This window comes from Mytilus galloprovincialis, chromosome 4, assembly GCF_965363235.1.
Source record: "Mytilus galloprovincialis chromosome 4, xbMytGall1.hap1.1, whole genome shotgun sequence".
Classification (NCBI taxonomy): domain Eukaryota; kingdom Metazoa; phylum Mollusca; class Bivalvia; order Mytilida; family Mytilidae; genus Mytilus; species Mytilus galloprovincialis.
In genome coordinates this window covers 69,224,797-69,251,073 of record NC_134841.1, presented here as the reverse complement: position 1 = coordinate 69,251,073, position 26,277 = coordinate 69,224,797, and the positions used below count along the sequence as shown (strand labels likewise).

General features: G+C 35.5%; 1 protein-coding gene across 2 annotated transcripts in view; it reads left to right on the top strand.

The window, feature by feature from the left end:
- Positions 1 to 26,277, top strand: part of LOC143072813 (sacsin-like) — a 54,974-nt gene extending 28,697 nt beyond the window's left edge. For both annotated transcript variants that reach the window (XM_076247918.1, XM_076247917.1), the window contains 3 exons: positions 1,044 to 2,549; positions 18,479 to 24,162; positions 24,773 to 26,277. In XM_076247918.1, coding sequence (XP_076104033.1) covers positions 1,044 to 2,549; positions 18,479 to 24,162; positions 24,773 to 25,048 — 7,466 coding nt within the window. In that variant the 3' untranslated portion in view covers positions 25,049 to 26,277. The remainder of the gene's footprint in view (positions 1 to 1,043; positions 2,550 to 18,478; positions 24,163 to 24,772) is intronic.

Genomic DNA, 26,277 nt, shown 5'->3' with positions numbered 1-26,277 from the left:
TGAACTGTATTTTAAAATCGGAAAACAATGTAATCCTCTTTTTTTACCCCTATATATTATTGATTGAAATCTTTCAAAATAGGTGCCCTTTTGTAAAGAAAGCACATAAAATCGGCGAAAAATGTTCTTAAATTTGTCTTCAAATCATCAAATTTTCACTGCCTGGTTTTTGCTTAAAATTTATATGTTCTAGGTACAAATATTTTCGTGTTAATGATATGAAATATAATACGGTCACCGACTTCGTTTTTACGGTATACATCAATCAAAGTGGTGTACTACGTGGAAAATACAGAAAACATCGGATAATCTTAATGTCATCGAGTAGGAGACCATAAATCGTAGATTTAGTTTGCAGTTTTCACTACACAAAAGGTAACGAATTGGTAAATACACACAAAACAAAGTCGATGACTAACTAATGATTTGATATTTTCAAAATTGAAATTTAAATATCAACAATATGAGAAAAACTATGAAGTAAAAATTGAAAATGTGATGTTTTCACGGTAAATTTATGAATGTTTTGTGCCAATTCCATGCACTTCCTATACACATGATCACCTATTTTGGAAGAATTCAATCAGTAGTTTTTCAGGAAATAAAAGAGATAAAGGTATTATTTTTTTCGATTTCCAGATATAACTCACCGGGCAGAAGTTTTATGCAAAATGTTAACAAAATCTATGACATACTTAGTAGCTCATTAACTGTCCCCTGGCCTTATTGGTGTCTGCTCATTGAGTATTTCCCGTTTGATTGATACAAGTTAAAAAAAAATCTTCAACTTTTCTTAATATTTTACTTTAAAACGTAACGTGTGTTATGAAAGGACACTTTCTGTGAAGTTTTTCTTATCCAGTCGTATTTAGCAGACTTAAAAACTGTATACATTTTGTTCATGATTCTCGAAAATATTTCAAATTACGGCTTAAATGAATATGTTGAGAGGAAAAGGTGTGGTTTTAGTGTTTCGCAACTTACATAAACAATGCAAGTACACATGTTTTCCATTAACTTAATATATTATTTTACTTACACAGATACCCCCGTAGTTGTTAGTGGAGACACTATGTTGATCATCAATCCTTTAGATGTCGACAGAGAATGTGGTACGGTATTCTTATACGAGATTGAAGACATCAGCAAGACTGGGATATTTAAATCGTTTGATTTTGGTGTTAATGCTATCAGAAATAATTATTACCCCGCAACTCTATTCTGGTTTCCGTTAAGATCACAAGAAAGTGAGTTATCGAAAAATATGTGTACGAACGTGAAAATGACACACCTATTATCACTGTTTGAAGAAGATGCAGCTATTGTGTTACTTTTTATGAAATACCTCAGCAGAATTGAAATACATAATCCTACCCAGTTATCGGATCCTGTCAAAAATATCCAAATATTTTTTGCACAAAATAAAAGATCTGATTTACAATCGTTCTGGAGTAGTATGGCAAGGAGTTCAGAAACTAAAGGAAAAAAAAATGAAACATTTTCTATCGTTCTTGACGCTGAAACACAAATATCGTCAATTTCATTTCTTGAAACAGATAACTGGACTATATGCCACTATCATGCTAGTCATTCTGATTTGTCTTTTGAATTACGGGCACTAGCAAGTGACAAAGAAGTTGCATGTCTTCCTTATGTTGGTGTGGCATATAAGAAATCGCCGACAGCTTGTCATACAGGCCGAGTTTTCAACTTTCTGCCGTTGCCAGCTTCATGCAAAACTTATCTTCCTGTTCACGTAAATGGAAACTTTGCTTTAAGTCAGAATCGCAGACATTTGAAATTATCCGACGGACGAACTGCCGATAAATTCATTAAATGGAATGAAGGTTTAATAAAGGAAGTTTTGGTGGAATCGTACATGACTTTGGTAGATCATCTCATTGAAAATAGCAAGAGAAATAAAAATACAGAAGAACTAATTGATGACGTTTACAAATGCTTACCCATTTTAGACGTTACAGAGGAAATATGGCAGACCCTTATAGACAGGATCTTCTTGAAAATAATTGAGAAAGCTGTCTTTTTTTCTGATTTTGGTCATAATGGCACGTGGGTTACGAAGAATGAAGCCATCACATGTAATGTAGACGGATTGTTGAACTGTTCCCTTGACCAACAACAAAGAATTAAAACCACAGTTAAATATGTTTTGCTTAACTTGCAACAACCTGTAGTGGATGTTCGACAAAACATGATGGGGTTAGTAAAAAATGGGAATTTAAGAAAAATTATGCCTCGTGACTTAGTAACAATGATAAGAACTAGTCCACTATCATATTTAGAACTGCCATGGGAAAATAAGGTTGCCCTTCTTAATTATTTAATTTGCGACCCAAGTAAAGAGTTCCAAGGATTGGAACTGTTACCATTGTATTGTGGCCTGTTTACAACGTTCAACAAAGGAGCAGAAAAAGTATTTGTGCACAGATCTGAAGAAGTTAAGCTATTTATTGGTGCTGGACATAGATTTATCTCACAAAACTTGCCTGACGAATTATTTAAGTCTATGAGTTCTATGGCATTGAATAGTAAGTATATGAATTAATAAGATGATAATAATAACGAATAACTTATCTTGCAAGTATTTGATAGTCTGTGGTTAATTTGGAAAAAAAAGTTTAGCAAAAGTTCTTCATATGTCCCATTTAGGGGCATTATTTTATTTGGTCTGTGCGTTCGTTTTATTGTTCACCCGTTCGTTCGTCAATCCATGAGTCTCTTCGTCCGTCTGTCTTTCTTTAGGTTGAAGTTTTTAATCAAGGAAGTTTTGATGAAATGGAAGACCAATAAACTTGAAACTTAAATTAAAAACAGATGTCCCTTATGATATTGTAACAAACCGCCGCCACATGCCGAGTAATTGTGGAAGGGTCTGTTGACAAGTTTTGGGGCTCTCGTCAGGAATATTCTGCATCTTGGGGTTTTTCCGTCTTCTACCTCTAAAGACGAATGGATGCCAGGCAATGCACTCATATTTCTCAGTCCATAAACTATAGGTTCGAACGTATATTATATTTATTATTACATGTTCATGGTATATAGTACACAGACAAATGCAGACATGCAGACGCTTAATCAGTAATCAGTTTTTCGGGTCATTTAGGTCACTCAGTGTGGTGGGGGATAACTGCCTTTATATTTACATTTCCTTAAAAATACTTCATCTTATATTATTAAAGCATATTAACCTGCTTGGCTTTTCTGTTGGGCTGGGTTTGGTAAAGATAAACTTTCAAGTTGCAAGTTAAAGCTACTAGTTAGGCTTGAGCTAACAAGTTATCCGCCATTTCACTGAGTGGAACCTTATTTATATACTTTTGAGATCCCTGAAAGCCAATCAAAAATAAGGGATCTAGCCAGGTATCCCTGAGGGCCAATGAGAACCCTATCAGGACTGACAGGAAAATGTCCGATAAAATAGGGGCTTGACAGGAAAACCTGCACATTTAAAAATCACATGTAAAATGGACAGTAAAATGCCTATTCTTTAATTATTATACAATTGGGCCAAAATCCTAACTTTTCCTTTATATGAATTTAGCAAAAGAAGCTTAAACTTCGTTAATACTTGTTTCCAATTTCTAGCCGTGCGTAGGACTAGAGCAGACGCCGGGAGTACTGATACTAAATTCCAGCAGTAAACTGGTTACAATATAATCCCTAAGAAACTAATCTTTAACAGATATAAATAATGAAGCCTTAATAAAACTATTAATGTAAAGACTTATTTCTTACTCTTATAGAATACTTAAGAGATTTAAGATATATAATAACAACGACAAAAATATTTCCTACTGCGGTCACATGACCTGTAAAATGGCTCTTCACGGAGAAACAACAAAAATGCTTTGGACCGATAGTAAAACTTAAATATTTCCTTACTGAGACACTTTCAGGACTTATAATGGGTTGAAGTATAATCTCAGGTATATGCTTATTCATGCCAGACACCTTACAATCTATGAAAAATATGTTATACAGGAAAACGAGTTTGGTAAACAAGTGGAAGGGGCACTTGCCAAACAAAATGCATAAAGTTAAAAAGTTGCAAAATAACAGTATGTCCAATTCAAATAAATGTTCATAAAGTCAATAATATTTCTGTTACAGGCCATCATCCAATAAAGTTTTCATCCATCTGTAGTTGACTTATTTCTTCTGTTGGCATAGTAAATTCCAGGTTGTAAAAATTATTAAATGTTATATTTGTCCAGTTGTTACACTATCCCCTCCTTAGAAACGGAAATTCTCCTGAATTTTATATATAATATAGTTAATGTATGAGACATTATTTAGAACGCAAAAAGACATATTACTTCCACTGTGATTAAAATTCTATCTGCTATATATGGTAAAGTTAGAACATGGTATGTTAATTCACAATAAACGCAAAGGTATTTTGCTATGGTTGCACAGATCAATTATTTTGTCGGTTGAAGTGTCCCTCAAATCCCTTGTTATATACAACTGGTTAACTATTATTTTGAAGTCCGGGTTGTCTTTGTTGATGGTGGTCCTAAGGATTTCGTAGTTGTAATACCTACATTTCCTAACTAGGTTTTCCTTGCCTTTGATCTTCTGTTCTTTTGTGCCAGGAAGGGCCAGGAAATTGTACTTGTCCAACAAATCAACTCTATCCAGTTTGGGAAATTTCCCAGTGGAGTGATACTCCAACTGGGAAGCGGCGAATTCCCAGGCCAACAACTTGCTGTCTGGTGTTAGGGTTTCCCACTTCCTAGGTGGCCACTGCAAGAATGTGGATCCAGTTGGGATCTTAATAGATTTGGTTTTCCAGTCCCTTCTGGCAGGTGGTATTGCTGGCATGGAACCCAGGGTTAAGATCTCCCTGGCTTTCTTCTGGATGGGGGTTTCCTCTGCGAGGGTCAAATCTGTTGAACTTGAAGGGGGTTGGACCACTGGACGGCTGGCTATCAAAGAAGATGGAGATTTGGATGCAGATGTTGGAGGCTTGGATGCAGGTGATGGAGACTTGGGTACAGATGATGGAGGCTTTGGTACATATGATAGAGACTTGGGTACAGATGATGGAGGCTTCGGTGCTGATGATGGAGGCTTGGATGCTGATGATGGAGGCTTGGGGATAGATGATGAAGACTTGGGTGCAGATGATGTTGCAGATGGAGACTGGTTGGTTGGAGCAAGTGGAGATTTGGTTGGAGCCACGATGGGTTTGGTCTTGGAGACTGAGGAGAAGAGGTCTGGTCGTCTTTCTATCCTGGTTATTAAGGCAGGAGAGATGTTAAGGGTGTCAGCACACATCTGTTGTTTGTGATAAAATTCCTCCCCGTAAACTGGTGATCCGCTATGGGACATTGTGGAAATGTCAGTTGGCCTGATGGTATTGGCTTTCCTCTCTAATGCTGCCTTAAACTTCTCCACCATTCTTATCACTTGGTCAATCTCGACCCTGTACCAGATCATCTCCTTAACTCTTATGGTGAATAGGGCAATCAGGGGTCCATCTGTGTTCATCTGAATGCTGTGGAGTGTGAGCACTGATGGCAACAGGGGGTCATACTCCTCCATTGGTGCGTCCTCTTCCAAGGTGATGGTGGGCACGTCTTGCTCCCACTCACTCACTGCCGACTCCACAGATGGTTCCCTGATCCCCTGTCTAGGTGTTCCAACCACATCTGTATCTCTTGGATGGTTTGCCCAATCCTCCACCCAGCTCTGTCTTAATCTGCGTATGGACTTGCACTTCCCCAACCAACTGGTGACATGGCTCCTTGCCTGGACTGCAGAAGGACTTCCCTTTGGGGTGACTTTGGTGACAATTCTCCTATAGTCCTCAGGAAAAACGCTAAACCAGTATCCATTGGCCTCAGACATGAAGGTTTTTTCTAATTTTGGTGCTATATCTGGGTGTTTCTCGTCCAGGTGGCACTTCAGGTCACTGATCCTGGAGAACCTCTTCTCATAGGAGAAACACCACAGACAAACAACAGATAGTCGGCCTCCATGCGTTCCCTTACCGGCTAGATGTCTCTTTAATGTCTTCTGGTCAGGGAATTGCTGTTGACAAATCCAGCACTCATCTAAGTTCAGTGGTCTCATTCTGAAAGATATCAATTTGAACCGGATGGTAAGTTAGGGTGTTAACAGTGACATGGTATTTTATTTAAGCATTGAACAGTATGATATCTATTTCTTGGTTATAGGTATACATAAATATCTTCCTATTCTGTCTCTCTTATGGCTACATGTAGTTCTGGGTATATTTCTTTAGGTAAGCAATCATGGTTTGTGATTTTGGAACTGGTCTCCCTTAGTAATTTCTGTGGCTGGTTTGAAAGCGGTTAAGTAATATTTTCTTTTCAATTATCTCCCCTTAACTGTATATTTTTTTTTCTGGAATATTCATTATAACATAACTCATGGAAATTAAATGGCTGGAACAACTGGAATCCTGGTAATAGGATGGCTTAGCATCTGGTTTTGGTTTTGTTTAATATAATATAGCCCTTCAGCTACTTCTCATTGGGAACTGGCTGTATGGTAAATGATACAGGTGTATATTATACATCTAAATATTCCTACACTAAGGTATTACTATAGTAAAGGATACTGGCAGTATATCCACACTGAGTACCTGGCTACAAGGGAGGCTTGGACAGGACAGGCCTTTTATACACACAAAACTAATTCAATTACAAGTGAAATAACTTTATTTCTTTTGTCACATTTCAACACTGGTACAAGGATTACAATATGGCTATCTTTACATATATGCACGGTAAACTGATTATATACATCATCAGCAGTCTCTTCGCTGACTGTACAGGACTTCTCTTCTTCATCTATCTCCTACCTTCAGGAGTACAAAAATTTAACATAAAATATTTAGCGGAATTCCTAGGATGGCCAATCCCATAATTCCACTCTAAAAATAAAGGATTATCTTCAAGTATCCAATGAGTCTAGACGTCACAGGATCTATAACAAAAACATTTACTGGTAAGTGCGCATCGTCACCAGTATAACTCCTCCTGTCTCTCTTCATAATACAAAATTAACAATAAACAGTATATACATATGTGTCAAATCTTCTGCCAATCACTACAACTTTTATTTCTCATTATTTTTTTTCTACTTTATCCTTGTACCAGGTTGGTGGGTTTCTGCCCTTGTATGGTATTAGCCGGTCTATGTGGTAAACTTTTGCTGGTTGCCGTGGTGACTTTTTCACCATATATATAAGATCATCAATTTTCTTCAAAACTATGAAGGGTCCTTTCCATTTAGGCAACAATTTTGAACAAACGCCTGGTTTCCTTGTTGGGTCATGTAGCCATACTGGTTGTCCTGCAATTAATTCTCTCTTCTTGGCACTTTGGTCATAATATTTTTTCTGATATTCCTGACTTCCTTTAAGGTGTTTTCTTGCATGGGAATGGGCTTTGATAAGGGAACTTTGGAGTAATTCTACATATTCATGGGGTTTAACCTTGTTTTCATTTTCTATTTCTGGTTCTGGGATAAAGGCTTGGACTGGAAGAGTTATCTCCCTTCCTAACATCATTTTATTTGGTGTTACACCGGTGCTTGCATGTTTTGATGACCGGTATGCCATCAGTAACTGGGGTATAAACTCATCCCAACAGTCTTGATTGTCTTGGCAATACATTTTAACCATGGATACTAATGTGCGATTAAATCTTTCAACAGAGCCATTTGCTTGTGGCCTCATACTGGTCGCTCTCGTTTTTTCTATTTGTAACAGGTTGCATACTTCTTTTAAAAGTGTTGACTCGAAATTCCGACCTTGGTCTGAGTATAGTTGGAGAGGTGTTCCAAATCTGCTTATAAATTCATTGGTTAGGGCCTGGGCCACTGTTTTTGCTTCTTGGTCTGGTAGAGGATATGCTTCTGTCCACTGAGTGAACAGATCTGATAGAACTAGTACAAATCTATTGTTGTTTTTAGACATTGGGAGAGGACCAAGTATATCCATGGCGACTCGCTCCATAGGTTCACCAGTGAGGAATTTTCCCATAGGGGCCTTTCTTGCCTGTAGTTGCTTTTGGGCGGCACAACTGTCACATCGTTTTATGTATTCGACAATGGTGTTTTTCATTGAGGGCCAATAAAAAGTTTTCTGCATTCTATCTATGGTTTTATCTATGCCTAAGTGACCTCCTGTTGGGATATCATGGAAATATCTGATAGCTTCCTGTCTTTTTGATGTTGGTACGATTAGTTGCAGAAATTCTTCTGTCTCATTTTCGATCCATTACTTGTAAAGAAGACCTTGGTGTATTTCCAGTCGATCCCATTGTCTCCATAAGGTTTTTATAACTGCAGATTGATTGGAGATTTCGTTCCACTCTGGGCGCTTTTTGTCTTCTATTCTCATTAGAATTTCAGATATCTCATGGTCATCTAATTGTGATTTTCTTAGTGAGATTTGGTCCCAACCATCTATCACTAGGTCTTTAATTTTCGTTAATCCTGCACTTGGAATAACCTGTCTGGATCTGGTTACAGCTCTGATTTGATTAAGGGGGGTGCATTGGGGGATTGCTGTCTCTTTGCTGTCTTCTTCAATATTTTGCACATCATTCTGTGTCTGTTGGTTTAGACAGGACGTACAGGGCACTCTGGATAGGGCATCTGCATTGGTATGTTTCAGGCCAGGGCGGTGAATGACATTCATATCATAGGTACCTAGCTCCTGGAGCCATCTTGCAGTCTGACCTGTAGGTTTCTTTAAATTTTTATCTCCAACTGACTGCAGCATTGTCTGTTCTTAAAAGTACATTTTGACCGTATAGATATGAATGAAAATGTTTTAAAGCTGCTACAACTGCTAGGAGTTCTTTTCTAGTTACACAGTAAGATTGTTCAGGCCTTGATAAAGCTTTACTCATGTAAGCTGTCACATGCTCCTTTCCTTCCTGTTCTTGTGAAAGTACAGCACCAACAGCTTGTTGACTGGCATCCGTATCCAAAATAAAAGTTTGGCCCGGTACAGGATAAGCAAGAATGGGTGACGTTGTAAGTGCCACTTTCAGGGTCTGAAATGAGTCATTACACTCGTCAGTCCAGGTCAATTTTACCCCTTTTTCACATAATTTGTTTAATGGGCGGGCTATTTTGGCAAATCCTTCCACAAATCGTCTGTAATACGAGGCTAGGCCTAGGAAACTGCGAACTTGCTTGATAGTTTTGGGAACTGGCCAGTTTTTAACAGATTCTACTTTTCCTGGATCAGTGCTTATACCTTCTTCTGAAACAATGTGACCTAGGAATTTTGCTTTCTTTTGGAAAAAACTACATTTTGAGGGCTTGAGTTTTAGATTAGCTTCTAAAAGGCGTTCAAAAACATGTTCCAGTCGCTTGGCACATTCTTCAAATGTTGATCCAGGTACTATGATGTCGTCCATATAAACTAAACATTCCCTCCATTGTAGACCCCTGAGGACATCTTCCATTAAACGCTGAAAGGTACTTGGGCTGTTACACAATCCAAATGGCATTACAGTGAATTGGTACAGGCCCTGACTGGTGGAAAAAGCTGTTTTCTCTCTGTCAGATTCCAAAAGCTCCACTTGCCAAAATCCTGAATTTAAGTCCATTAAATTATACAATTTAGAGTTAGATAAAGCCTCTAAACAGTCATCTACTCGCCCAACGGGGTACGAATCGACTCTGGACAGCTGGTTTAACGATCTGAAGTCCACACATACTCTGGTAGTTAGATCTGGTTTGGTTATTAAGACTAAAGGTGCACTCCAGGGGCTGTTTGAAGGCTCAATAATGCCACGTACTAACATTTTTGAAACTTCTGTCCTTTCTATTTCTCTCTTACCAATTGATAGTCTCCTGGGTGGTACTCTAACTGGACGAGCATCTCCAGTATCAATGCTGTGTTTGATTTTATTAGTTCTTCCGATGTCTTCTGGGGACCTTGAGAATACATCTTGGAATTTATTCAGGAGTTCTGCAAGGGTCATCTTTTCTTTGGGCGTCAAATGTGTGCAACTTCTTGTCAAAAGGTCTTGGAGATGCTCTGGTACTCCGTTTTCATCAGGTTCTACTTGCTTGCTTGGAATAATGTTGACGCCTGCACATCTGTCTTGTCTTAACTCCGGGAAGGCTGCTACAGAGTCACAAGTACCAAGCATGGTGTTAGGATAAAGCTTAACATCTGAGTCACTGTAATTAACCACTTGGACGAACGGGTATTCGTCATCAGAATTTATTATACCACTAACTACAGAGATATTTTTTTCTTCGTATAAAAGATTGCAGGGTTCTATTATAGCTATGCTAGTAACATGCTCCTTGTTTGGTACATTAACAGGTAAGGTCATACTAGAGTTTGATGGTACAACAACAGTATCTTTGGCTAACACACGACAGGTCATTCTAAATTCCCCCCCCACCCAACATTTAATATCTAAATTTTCTGTTTGGAGTATATGAGATCTGTAGTCAATCTTTTTCACATGCTTAAGTAGGAAATCTTGTCCTAAAATGGCATCAGGTGTGATATCGCATATAATAAATTGGTGACAAAAGATGGCGCTTCTTAAGAAAAACTCAAGAGTTACCATTCCATATGTAGTTAAATTGGTCCCATTTACGTTCTGAAGACTGTATTCATCCTGTGGACTTTCAATATTGGGGTAATTAAAACTATTGGTTTGGATACCATTTGATAGGTATTCCTGATTTACATCTGGACTGGACTGGAAAATATCTTTATGAACTTGGTTTGATATAAGAGATACTGTAGAACCAGTATCTATCAGAAAATCTAGCTTGTATCCAGAAATTGTACCATTGGTATACAATCCATTGTCCCATTGGTCTAAATGTTTTCCTACTTGTATTACTCTGTCATTAAATTCAGCATTACTCTCTATATCCGTGTCAGACCCTTCTAACTCCGTCTGGCTCCGGTCTGGTGAGCTGACGGGTAACCGTTTCCCTGGTTCTGTTGGTTATTTCCACTTCTTTGTCCTTGGTAATTAGGACTGTTTTTCGACCAATTTGAGTTTGGTGGGGAAGCTTGATTTGGTCCTGCTGGTCTCTTGTACAAAGGGCAATTCCTGTAAAAGTGGTCAGGAGAGTTACAGGTAAAACAAGTTCTTGGGCCTCTTTGAGTGGTCTGGCTACTATTGGAACCATGTTCTAGTCGATCTATTCTGTTAATAAGTTGCTGTAGGATTGATTCATTTTCTTTGCTTTGGACTGGTATGTCAGTATCTTGGGTGTTTGGGTAGGTCTTAGTATCTGAAACTTGTCTTATATTCCCCCTTTTTCTATCATTAGGATCCCCCAAGAGAGCCTCATATCTCTCTATTAGGTCTACTGCTTCAGTAACTGAACGACAATCTTTATCTATGCAACGACACTTCATTTCAAGGGAAATATTTTTATACAATTGGTTAAGGGCAAGGACTTCTTGGGCTCTTGTGTCTAGGTTACTGTATGCTTTTTGGGCCATTTGGCGTAAGTCATCTCCAAAATTTGCAATGGGCTCTTGAGGTTGTCTGGTTCTTGTTTCAAATCTTGAAAGCCATCTATTCTGATGTCTGGCATTTCCAAATCTCTGCTCAAGGGTTCTGACTAATAAACAGTAGGATTTTTTCTCAGTACTGGTAAGGCTTATATAGAACGTCCTAGCTGGTCCCCGTAGGCTAGCAGCAAGCAAAAGAACTTTTTCAGATTCTTTCCATCTTCCAAGGTCTGCACAGTTTTCAAAGTGAGAAATATATTCTTCCCAACTGTCCTTTCCATTGTAGGGCTCTGGTTTAATGGTAGTTCCACTTATATTTCCTCTTGGAAATCCTGTCGGTATCTGGTTTTCAAAATCTGGATTGTTGCCACGGATATTTTGGTTTCTGTCTGGGAAATCTCTCTGGTTTGGTCCAAGTGGATATTCTTTACGGTAAAAATTCTCGCCTACGCCTCGGTATTCGTCTCTGATCGGTACGTCACCTTGACCCGCTTCGTCGTCGTCCCCGGCGGTACCGCTGCCACTCGGCCCTATGTTCCGTCTGAACATGATTTCTCGGTCGGGAGATTCATCTCGAGGTTTTAATAATTGGGGCGTCTCATTATCATCACATTCAAAGTCTGACATTTCTGCTGCTGCTTTATTAAAAAGATAACAAACATTATTTTGTGTTTGTTTTATAAAACTGATTACATACAGGGTTAAAATACTGTCGTTTAAACGTTCATCTAAATTTTAATCCATAAATACAACGGTAACGGAACAACGCAAAATACGATAAAAACAGTAACTGGAAACGTTATTTACAAATTTATTATTTACATATTCCACCACACGTCGAAGCTAAAATAATCCCGAATTGGCTATGGGTACGATCACGGGATGTCTGGAAGAATTGACATCCCATTTCTGACACCAGTGTAACAAACCGCCACCACAGGCCGAGTAATTGTGGAAGGGTCTGTTGACAAGTTTTGGGGCTCTCGTCAGGAATATTCTGCATCTTGGGGTTTTTCCGTCTTCTACCTCTAAAGACGAATGGATGCCAGGCAATGCACTCATATTTCTCAGTCCATAAACTATAGGTTCGAACGTATATTATATTTATTATTACATGTTCATGGTATATAGTACACAGACAAATGCAGACATGCAGACGCTTAATCAGTAATCAGTTTTTCGGGTCATTTAGGTCACTCAGTGTGGTGGGGGATAACTGCCTTTATATTTACATTTCCTTAAAAATACTTCATCTTATATTATTAAAGCATATTAACCTGCTTGGCTTTTCTGTTGGGCTGGGTCTGGTAAAGATAAACTTTCAAGTTGCAAGTTAAAGCTACTAGTTAGGCTTGAGCTAACAAGTTATCCGCCATTTCACTGAGTGGAACCTTATTTATATACTTTTGAGATCCCTGAAAGCCAATCAAAAATAAGGGATCTAGCCAGGGATCCCTGAGGGCCAATGAGAACCCTATCAGGACTGACAGGAAAATGTCCGATAAAATAGGGGCTTGACAGGAAAACCTGCACATTTAAAAATCACATGTAAAATGGACAGTAAAATGCCTATTCTTTAATTATTATACAATTGGGCCAAAATCCTAACTTTTCCTTTATATAAATTTAGCAAAAGAAGCTTAAACTTCGTTAATACTTGTTTCCAATTTCTAGTCGTGCGTAGGACTAGAGCAGACGCCGGGAGTACTGATACTAAATTCCAGCAGTAAACTGGTTACAATATAATCCCTAAGAAACTAATCTTTAACAGATATAAATAATGAAGCCTTAATAAAACTATTAATGTAAAGACTTATTTCTTACTCTTATAGAATACTTAAGAGATTTAAGATATATAATAACAACGACAAAAATATTTCCTACTGCGGTCACATGACCTGTAAAATGGCTCTTCACGGAGAAACAACAAAAATGCTTTGGACCGATAGTAAAACTTAAATATTTCCTTGCTGAGACACTTTCAGGACTTATAATGGGTTGAAATATAATCTCAGGTATATGCTTATTCGTGCCAGACACCTTACAATCTATGAAAAATATGTTATACAGGAAAACGAGTTTGGTAAACAAGTGGAAGGGGCACTTGCCAAACAAAATGCATAAAGTTAAAAAGTTGCAAATATAACAGTATGTCCAATTCAAATAAATGTTCATAAAGTCAATAATATTTCTGTTACAGGCCATCATCCAATAAAGTTTTCATCCATCTGTAGTTGACTTATTTCTTCTGTTGGCATAGTAAATTCCAGGTTGTAAAAATTATTAAATGTTATATTTGTCCAGTTGTTACAATATGATCTTTCTGATGTTAATGTTATTAAGAGTTTTGACCCAAATTATACAGTCCACTGAACATAAAAAATGATAGTGCCCGCATCAGGTTAAAGTTTTGGTCAAGGTAATTTTAGATGAAGTTTACGTATAATCAACTTGAAACTTAGTACACATGTTCCCTATGATATGACATTTTTTATTTGGATGCCACATCAGAGTTTTGATCCCCATTTCACGGTTGACTGAAAATGGGGCATTCGTGTACTTTGGACACGTTCTTGTTCAATTTTATTCCCTAGTATTATAATAAGTAAAGAAACGCTTACATTATGTTCCCAGCTGTACATGTTCATTTTTCTGTATAAAGTTTTACTAATTCACAAAAAAACAAATATTTTTTTTCACAAAGTACAATATTAGGATTGTTACATTCTCAACTATAAACAGAGCTAATTAAGAAGGAAATCCGTCAAAATAGATGTTTAATACAGTATCCCATACAGAAAAAATGATCACTAGGCCAACTGCATTGCTCAACTGGCCGCCAGTTGAGCTAACAGTTGAGGGCCAGTTGAGGGCTAGCTGGCCATCAGTTGAGCAAACAGTTGAGGGCTAGCTGGATTTTTGCCATGCAAATTAGGTAGCCCTCAACTATCAATGCTCAACTTTATGCAAATTAGTTGAGCAACGTTGAGAAAATATCATAGTTGAGGGCTAGGTGTCCAACAGTTGAGCAATTAGAGTTGAGGGCTACCTGGCCAACAGTTGAGGACCAGGTCATTAAAAGTTGAGGGCTAGGTGGCCAATAGATGAGGGCCAGGTCATTAAAAGTTGAGGGCTAGGTCTTAAAAAGTTGAGCATTATGTGGTAATTGCAAACTGATGACTACACATTGTAGAAAAAATAAATTTTTTAAATTGTGTATTTTTATAGCCAAAATCTCAACTCACAACATACTACATGAATGCTTTATCCTTGCTTTTTAGAAGTTATCTAGCAAATAAGAATAGATCTCTAGTTTATACCAAATTTATTATATTAGAATATTCTTATTTTATTAGTAATACGTTCTAAAACAAATTGTCTTAATAATAAAATAAACATGTCTCCTGTCTTACACATTTTGACCATATATAAATTAATGCATAAATATATTGTCTCATTTTTTTCTTCACTCTTTAAAGTTTATAAAGAAAACACTTTAAATATCACTATTTTGAACTAAAAGACCATAATTATACACTTATTCAAAATGGTGGAAATCAAATCTCATCCAATGTACTTACCAAAAGATGTTTCCAGAAATATGTGTTAAACATCAATCTTCCTAAATCCAAGAGTCATGTCATCAGAAGAATACATTGTACTTTTCAATGTCAATACAGTTATTTGTAACTTTTTTTTATCTACTTTCATTGTAAAATTCATATTTTATTCATGATAGCTAGAAGACATCTTTGCTTGCCATGTGCATGCTCAAACCCAGTTCAAATTTTAAATGTTTGAGGTTCTTTTGGGTATTGTGACAGTATGATCACTTTGAGATTTGCCCCTAATAATAACTGTTAATTACATAAATCTTGAATATTTGATATATCTTATAATAAAAGAAATACTGTTTGCTTTTTATCTTTATGTCAAAGATTTAGTTAAGTTAAAATACAGAAAAATGTATAAAATTGAAAACATGTGCTTCCCTTAATTTTGCCTCAAACTTTGTGTACATTTATAATAATACTTCCTGTCCATTTGCACTAAAGACAGATAAAACAGATGTGCCGCACATAACATTTATATCACCAGGTCGTATTTCCAATTGCTCAACTTTTGCTCAACTATAAAGAAAAATATCAAAGTCTGAACGCTCAACTTTTCCTCAACTACAAAAATTTCAAAGTCTGAATGCTCAACTTTTGCTCAACTACAAAAATTTCAAAGTCTGAAAGCTCAACTTTTGCTCAACTATATGTAAACCAAAGATCAATTGCTCAACTTTTCCTCAACTTAATGGCCAGCTTCAGTTGAGGGCCAGTTGAGCGACATCTATCCAACATACAGTGCTTGGCCAGGTTTGAGTTGAGCTAAGATGCTCAACACCTAGCCCTCAACTATTTTGCTTAAAACAGCTAGCCCTCAACTGTCCGCCACATGACCATCAATTGGCCCTCAACTTTTTTTTCTGTAGGGGATATAGAATGTAAATTAGAAACAAAAATATAATAGTAAGGCCTGTATGCGTTGTACACTTTGAGATGGACCTTCTTAAACAGGTTATATGTCATCCTAGACATTAGTTTAAGCGTCAGTGTCAATTAGATTTCAAAAAACGTCTAGTAAGAGTAATTGCATTTTACCAATGATGTCAATTTTTGATCATAATCTAATAAAACTTTATTAGAAACTTGATCAAATAGTGTCATCATACCCCTATTTTGTCTATGTATAATTGTTAGGCTCCAATTATTTAAGCATTGGACGCAATATGTATCCACATCGCCTCTTTATTACAATTCATTGAAACTTTCTAACAATCTAGACCATATAAAGCCAATATCGTATTTTGTTTTAATCTCAACCATTTCGTGGTTTACCTTGACCAGAGCTTGTAGTTTGTGGGCTTTGGCTCTACTAGTTTTACTCTCGGGTAACTTGTGTTTGAAACAACTTAAGGTAATATGTGATTCTAATATGACGTGCTTCATTCGCTTTGTGAATAAACCCATGCTTCAAATCCAATAAAAGTTGTTTGCACATGCCTATATTGACTACTGCAGAATATTGAATTTTATCAATTTAGCATTTAAAATATTTAAGCAACTAAAAACACTTCAAACCTCTTAAGTGATGCACATGTTGTTACTACTTCATTTTTATGACTGTAATGTGTTGCAATTCGAAATTGACGCATTTGACCTAGATACGACAACCGTTCGTGCTGGCTGTTCAAAACCCCTCCCTCTGAAAAATCACATTGCCAGTCGTTGCTTGTTTACAAACACAAAAGGGAGGTTCAAGGAAGAGCCTACACAAACACTCTACACTTATACACATCGGACATCGGACATCGAAATTACCTTAATTGTCCTAATCAGAATCGAAATAATTGATGCAAGATATACTTTATTGTAGTTTTAACACGGGTAGGCATTATATTCGTGTTATTTTATCCCTCAGTGTCGCTCGGGCAAAAATAATCACGAATATAGTGCCTAACCATGTTAAAACTACAATAAAGTATAGCTTGCATCAAATATTTCTTAAATGATGCAGCACTACCAAAATTCATATCAGTACTTGAGTTTTGGATGAGTTGTTTATTTAAGGATGTTTGCTCCTCTATTTTTTGAATTTTTGTCAGATTTCGGAATACTCTGGTTTTATCCATGTATTGCTATTAAACAGTTTTGACCACTAACCTCTACTTTTCTTAGCATAGTTTTATTACATAAAGTTTAAAAAGCCATATTTCAAAATCTTATAAAGTTCATATTATTTTTTCATAGTTTTTTTTAAACAAAATAAGGTGCCAATGGTAAATGTATGAAAAATCTAGAGAGAATTATGTCCAACCAAATTTTCAATGGTTTGTATCTCGAAAACAAGCACACGGACAACCCCCACCTCAATTTTTTTCTGCTCTTTCAGTAACTTTATATATATACTATCAATTCATAACTGTTACAGTCTTTTAAAAGCTTGTTATTTTTTAATAGAGTAGCGAACATTCTTAAAAAAAACATGGATATGCAGAAAGTATATTTAGTTTCCGCTTCGTTAAACAAAAATTTAAAAGTAAGTTATTTAAAGTGGGGTAATGTCCATCATATAATAAACAAGTTTGGAAAACAAACTCGTCATGTCAAGGCTGTCATAAACGATAGATTCAGTATAGTTCAGTTAAACCAGTATTTTATTCAAATGATAAAAAAAATAAAATTGAAAGGAACAAACACGTACACAAGCAGACATCTAAATCTAATAAATGTACATGTAAATGTAACTTGGTATAAAATAATAGACTTAAAACAGATCTAAATATCACAATAATATAAATTTTTTTATTAGACTTGGGATTTGCGCCAATAGGACACCAACCAACTGGCACAAAATAACAAAACGACATCTAGATTGAAACATATAGTCATTAACAGTAGACATTTACGTATGAACTATGTCCGTTCCGAAATTATTCAAGTGGTGAATATATATAACTATCACAGATCTAAGGTTAAAACCCAATTCTCCAAATAGCGAAAAAAATATGAACAGGAAACGAAATGTGACAGGTCTAGTGTTGGAATACTTTCCTTTTGTCGATATACCAAATATTATTTTAAGATGAAATAACACGTAGCTTTTTCGTCTTATTACTAACTTTTCTATAGCTGTTACACTGTTACAGGTGAAATATCTAAAAATACGTTAATGACTTCAAGAAAAAATTAGGAAAGTAAAGGGACGAAGGGTTAGCTAAGAAATCTTAATTAGATTGAATGTTTTATTGAAATGTGTACATTTACAATTTGAGCGATTTCTCGAAATTATTTTATGTATTTAGGAGTAAAATTTATGTATAGCATATTTTTGTTTTAAAATATTACATAGGATTAAACCTTGATTTTACTCCTAAATTAAATGTAATATATACGCAAGTTTTTGTTTTGTTACTTACAGGCATGTTTCAATTGTCACTGCTTGGGCTAGAATCCATTTCCTCTATGCTTGCACATGTTTTTCGTCAATTTTGCAACAATTCCACTAACGGAAAATATATTCCAAAATATGAAGCCTCGCCTCTCAATAAAGTGTGGATCACTGCTGTGTGGAAAATGCTTTCTCACTATAAACGTTCGATGAGCAAAATCAGTTTTTTCGACAAAATACCATTAATACCACAACTTTCCGCAGACGAAACAAGAATAGATCATTTTTACGTCCTGAAAGGTGATTATATTCTAAAAGAGTATAGAGGCAAAGGGTTTAGTAGGTCTAAACCACTGCCAATTGCTATCATAGTAATGCTTGAAGCTGAAAATATTGAAATTCTAAACCCAAATTCAATCATCGATGATGCTGATATTATCGGAAGTTATATCAAATATCCCACCGAAGGGGGTATATTAGAACTTTGTGAACAACGTCCGGGTCTGAAGAAGAAATATGTTACTTATATTGGAGTCACCGGAAATATGGATCAGCCGATGGATACTACCGCCATTCCGTTTGGACAGCGAGAGGAACTTGTAACTCGACTCAAAGGTATATTACAAAATTATCCAGAAAAACACTCAGTATTGAAAGAAATTCTGCAAAATGCTGATGACGCGGGTGCCTCAGAGGTACATTTTTTGTACGATATGCGTCAACATCAAACTGAAACCATATTTAGTGATAATTGGAAAGTCCTTCAGGGACCTTCTTTGTGCGTTTTCAATGATGCATGTTTTACCGAGAATGATATGGAAGGAATACACAATCTTGGTGTTGGAAGTAAAACCGGTGATCCAATGAAGACAGGGCAATTTGGAATTGGCTTCAACGCAGTATATCACATTACAGATGCGCCAGCCTTTATTTCTAAAGGTGACAGTGCTGCTTTAGGTGGGATGTATTGTGTTCTTGATCCACATTGTCGATATACACCTACTGCTAGATTTGATAATCCAGGTATGTTGATGAAACTACAGAAACTCATAGAAATATACCCTGATGTGTTTAATACTTTCCTCACTACCACAACGCTTAAACGTGAGCATGGTACTTGGTTTCGTTTGCCCTTGAGAAATGCAGAAATGGCTAGAAGCTCTGACATCAGAAAAACACCCTTTACACAGACTGACATGGAAAGGCTATTTGAAGAAATGAGCTGTGATATTGAAGAAAATTTGCTGTTTCTACTTAACATTAAAAAAATAACTTTGTCGCGTGTAAATCAGCAAGGAACACATTTCATTTTGAACAGAGTAGAACTTTCACATTCCCTAGATACACAATTGATTCACCTTAATTTTAAGAAACGTTTTAAAGAATATAATGATATGATTAAGCAATCTTCGTTTGACCTAAAATCGATTTACATCGAGGAGTTTCGATATTTTCACAAAATAAAAAAAATACAAGATAAAGTATCAATATGGTTGGCTGTCCAAACATTAGGTTTTAGCGAACCAGAAATGATAGACCATCGATTAAAAGCAAGTCTTCAAAAGAAAGAAATGATTATTATACCACGAGGTGGTGTCGCCATTCGGATATGGCCAACAGCAGGCCCTAATGAACTTAAATCAAAAGCATTTTGTTTACTACCATTGGATATAGAAACGGGATTAACTGGTCACGTGAATGGACATTTTTCTGTTGATATGTCAAGAAATAAGCTGTGGGGTTCTGATGTAGAGTTTGATAGCGATGTTCGTGGTATTTGGAACTTGGAGCTTATTCGTTTTAACATAGCTTATGCTTACGCAAGGTGCATCGAGTACATGAAAGAAATTTTCTCTCTCAATATAGAGTCTCAGTATAATATTGCACACTACCTAAAATACATTCCAGTTTTTAATGAGGCAAAAAGTTTTTTTTGGAGAGAACTAATCTACTATCTTTTTCTTCAATGCAAAACACGAAGACTGGAAATATTTCCGATCTGCCCATCTTATACATCTAGATCATATGCTGAATCCTATTTGTATGAAGACTTGCAAACAACGAAGTGGGCAAGTCGGCAGATTAAAGGAGAAATGCCTGTATTAATTGACGATCTCTCCGACCAAATAAACTACGAGGACGCTTGTAGTTTTCGAACAACTTGCGTTGAATTAGGGATGAAGTTGAGTTGCTCACCAAGGTTTGTGAAAGATACTTTGATAAATGGATGTACTTTTCATCATGCAAAATATACCAATCAGTCTGTTTCTAATCATATTTCAACGACACAAACTTGCATATGCATTGAGAGTATATCACCGATTGCCACATTAGATTTTTTTAAATCATATAAGCTAAATGTTCCAGGAAGATTTGAAAAAGACAGGTTCAATACTTTAAAACTAGTTGACCAGATTAAACAAATATTGAAATATTGCTCAAGAGAAAATAAATGGGACATATTTTGTGGTGCACCTTTGTTGTTAAATCAGTTGAGTGATATTTTAGAGATTAAAGACAGAAATGATCTTATATTGACGGAATTTTGTGATTTACTTCCAGCGTCTCCAGAAAAATTCGTACACAAATCACTTTTAGACAGTTTCAATATATACAAAGACCATTTTCTTGTTTTGAGTATAGACAAATTTGCAGAACTTTTACCAAAATCATTAGACGTAAGTACTTATAGACTTAATAGACCGCGTCATCTGGTAGAAAGTGATTATCGTCAGTGGTTCAATGATTTTTGGACATATATCGATTCTGAACGTTTGCCTATTACGGATTTAGCTCAGTGGTGTTTATTGCCGGTAAATGTAATGTCTATGGAGTGGCTCTTCCCCGTTAACATGTGTCACTTGACGATTGACATCAACTCTTTTATGGTCAACACGAAACTGTATTCAATTTTATCGACAATGTCTCTACCAACATCATATATCAAGTCTAGAGTATTGCTTGATCTGCAGGCAAAATACCATGATATAGATACAACACTGACATGTCTCCATTACTGGCAAAAACAAATCAATGCTGTTTCGGAATTAACGAGCGAACAATGCATAGTTGTTCTTATGTACCTCATTAAAGACATCTGTATCGACAACCAAGACAAAATTCAGAAATTGAAAGAGTTGCCTTTGTTTCCAACATTAGATAGGGGCAATATATCTGTGACAGGAAAGAGACTTTTAATATTTGATAATACAATCAAAATACCGACAAATGGATTGATATGTTTGTTTGATAATTTAAACATACTAGTGCTGCAAGATTTTAAAGATCTTCATGTTTCAGTTTTATATAAACTACTCCAATGTGAGATCATAAATGCTGGGACTTTGTACGGTAATTTCATTCTAAAACATTTCAATTACATATCAGAGGAGAGGGATAGAATTGTTCACTTGGAATTTATCAGAGATAACCTTCTGCATGACCAAAATTTAAGTCCTTTTTTACCCTCAGCAAGTATAATTTACAACGGAAATAGTTTTCAAAAGGTCAGTGATTTTTTTGACACAACAAATGAGATATTTTTAACCATGTGTACAACATCTGAGTTTCTACCTGGTCCATTTAACAACATATGCTGGAGAAATTTCATGGTCGCTGCTGGTATGAAAATTCAGATGTCTGAGGATATCATACTTCGATTTGCGAAAAGAATTGCAGATTCAGTGTTGCAAAACGAGACATACTCTCGAAGTGAGGTGATTGTTAAAGAATTCCTTAATTATGTACATACTAGTCCAATGCATGTTCATTTCTTATCTGAATTGTCCGAAATAAAATTTATAGCAGTAGGGGAAAATGAAGACCGTTACGAAAAAATTCATCCGTCGTACAAAACCAGCCTTAGACTTATTTCATACAAAACTGCCATTTCCCATCATTGTCTGAATATAGGATGGACTTCAGCCGACATCCTACCAAGTTATGCCATGCCATATAATAGCAAAATTGAAAAACAATTGAATATTAGGGAACCTGATTTTCAAATTGTAGTAAAACATGCTACAAATATATGCTTGAAGCTAGTGAAGACTTGTGGAGAACATGATCAGGATTTTATTAAAGACGTTTTGAGCGCTCTATACGATTATTTCTACAAGCATCTCGATAAAATCGATAATCTTCACTTCATTCCTCTTGTGCATGTTAGAAAATACAAGACATTTGTTAGAGCAAACCAGTTAATCGTAAATTTGGTAGAAAATGATGAAATGGTTCCCTATATGGTTAAATTGCCAATTGAATATGGAACTTACCACGAACTATTTACAAAACTTGGTATGAGAACTGACCCAAGTATAAATTCGTACTGTAAAGTATTAGAACAATTATACCATCATACCAGAGAAAGACATCTAAGCCCTAAAGAAATTGACTGTACTAAAAAAGCAATACAGGGACTTATGAAGTCATTACAATATTTAGAAAGTCCTTTAACAGAGATTGAAGTGAACGTTTTGTACCTGTTGTCAGAAAAAAATCTTTTAATGCCATCAGATAACTTATATTACGATAGCTTAGAAATTCCTCGAGAGAGCTTAAAAGGAAATGCAAATTTGTATTTTATAGCAAAACTTGATTGTCTCGGCCTTAACGTAGCCGAGTTACCAGATTTATTCTCAATGTTGCCAGAAAAACACCGTCCAATATCAATTAAGTCAATTCTTACTGAAAAATTGAAATCTTTTTTTACGAAAGAGAGTCAAACTGTCTTGGATCTTCAGGAATGTCTCACAAGTGACACTTTTATCACTGCGGTTTTAAGATTTGTTAAACATGACCAGCAATTGTTGAAAAAAGACTTCAGTACACATACAATGAAAACTGTCTTTGAAAGACTAAGACGTGTACGCCTAATAGCAGTATCAGAGTTAAACATATCATTGGTAGATGGAGATGGGCTAGAGTGCTCGAGCACAGAAAAGGTATGCTTCTACTTGGAACCCGATGATTTGATGTATATTGATGACAAAACCTTAAGAACAAATGCTTGGTTACAAACTTATGATGTTCAACTTGAGGAAGTGATTCGGATTATTTGCAATTATAAGTTTTTGCGTGGAAATTTACTAAAAATCCTTTCCAATATGCATGCTCATTTAAATATGATCCAAGAGAGATTGACAAACATCGGGATGCCTTTTATTGAAGATGCGGCTATAAATGAAGCGTGGTTACCTCTTCCAGGTTCTTTTGTCCCAGTAGACTTGTATTCATTTATTCGTAAGGCGTTACATCCCATTAAAATCAAAGCATATGCAGTAATGAAATATCCGACGGACAATTTCGACGTGGACGAAGATGTTGAATATATATATGTAATTATTACAGGTATTACAAATAAATCTGGAATATTGTTTTACAGTGTTAATGCCGGTGATAAGTTGAATGGATTAGAATCCATTCATCAGGACAAAATTCATGAAATTGATACAGAATGTTCTGAAAATGAAACCAAACAGGATAGCAAAAAGTCGTCTGCTTCATCGTCATCATCGTATCGTTCGAGTTATCAAAGCACTGCAAGTTCTGCAAGAAGTTTTCATCGTAGCGGACAATCAAATCCTCATGTCAAATCGGGACGTAAGTTGCTTGATCAAGCGATATATGATTACCAGACTGGAACGGTTACATTTGATGGGATTGAGAGCGACCCCTTCAAGGGTTATAACTGGGTTTGCATTCAGTGTCAACAGGTAATTATTCAACAACAATAACTTGACGTTTTTTAATACATGAATACTGAAGCCAAATATTATTTAATATCTAGCGGAGCAACCCATACATGCATACGTTTATGGAAATAATCAGACAGGAAATTAAATCTTACTCTTTAATTTGGTCAAACACAGGGCAAAACATGCCTTAATTATGACAAGGTCGGGCGATCGAGAGCAAGGGGAAATGCGCACTTACTTAAGTTGCTCAATAGTTCTGACAGTTTTATTCTTAATTCAACAAAAAGAAAGAAATAGTTGACAGACTTATTGAAAATGTGAACCAGCTAATATAGAACTGTTTGAGAATGTTTCAAGTTCTTATTTTCCTGACTTGAGAACTTAGACAGTAGCTGCCAAAATTAACAAAAGAGTACCAACCAACTTCAATTTCATAAGAAAAAACAAGAAAATTAATTTATTGGTTTTAAATATATTAAAATTGTGCACATGCTATTATTTGATTATTTATAAAAGGTGATATATATGTCGGACAAAGTGTTTTAAAAAAACTAAGATAGTTTTTCCTATATTTTAACTCAATGGTTGTTGTAATTTCACACATGTTAAATATATTATCCTATTACAGGCTGCAGAAAAGGCAATTAAAGGGGCAAGATATGCCACAAATGCTGACATGTTTGTGCTTTCACACAGTCTGACTGCCAATTTACCCGAATGTGATAGTAAACTGAGAGATTTAGCCCTCCAATTAGACAACATATGTGGTAACGTTAATCGTATGAGATATCCGGACTGTCAAGGTATTCCTGCAGATAAGTATTCACGAGAATTAGCTAAAACAGCTCTACAAACATCAGAGGAAATTCTAAGTTATGTATCAAAAAAATATTTTCCGGAATAGAATTTGATGGTTTGAAATTCCAACTTACAAATCAACAGTGATATGTGTTTGTATTTTCTATTAATAAAATTGTGTCAGAATGTTTGATGATATAAATAAAAGTTATAACTATAAGAAGTGCCAATGAAAATGACAACACATTATATGGCAAGACAATTATAACTTTTTGAAAAAAAATAAGGAAAAAACATTTTTAACGCAACTGTAATGGTACATTTGTGTCTCTCGTATCGGTTTTTTTTTCAGTTACGAAACGTGTAATAAGTTGTACATGGGCTGGATTCAAAAATCGTTTATCCAATGTTCAGTTAGACAGTTGTTTAATGGTGTTAATGAAAAACTCGGTTCAATTATTTTTTACAGAGACATTCTGCCTACCTCTTTGCCTTCCTGGATATTCTCACAAATTTCATATGAATATGCATGTATTTAGATTTTATCAAAACCAAACAAATTTTGGAAAGCGGTCATGGGTCTAACGACAATTTCTTTGTTAATTGTTAGTATCTGTCTATTTAGGAATATTTAAAGGAAATTGCAATTTGCTATTATGATAGATTTGTCGATAGCTTTTTGACACTGCTAGGAAAAAGTTAAATAAATTACTGTGTGATTGGATAAATAACAGTAACACTATTATATGCACAAGTATTGAATCTACATTTTTTGTCTTATTAAATTGTTTTTATTAATTTTTTTCCATTTTTGTTTTCATTGTACTATTAGTAGTATTTCTGAAATCATTTTGAATATGTTTTCTGGTTCATTATGTAAATGAATTGACTTGTATAACAGATGAAATAGAAAATCAGCTAAGTTTAAACATTACTATATTTGTATATTCCCTAATGATCAGCAGACCATTAAATCAATTGAATATTGTTTTATGTTTCATAATTTATGAATTGCAAGCAAAGGAAATAAATTGTTAGTTATTGTCAAACGAATGCAGGTTGATGCTATGAACGAACATTTGTATCTCAAAATTTGAAATTCTTTGTTTGATGGAATCATTAAAAATTGTAAATCATACAAAAGTGTATAAGTTGACAAATTGATTCCCCTGGCTTCAAATGTAATTTTTAAACTTATATTATATTGGTAAACATGTACCTAATTATATTGATTGTAAGATTTGTTAAAACATTATTTTGTTATATATTAAATTAAATTATGGTTACCAATGTGTTTAAATTGTTGTTAACGAATAATATAATAACAATATCTTG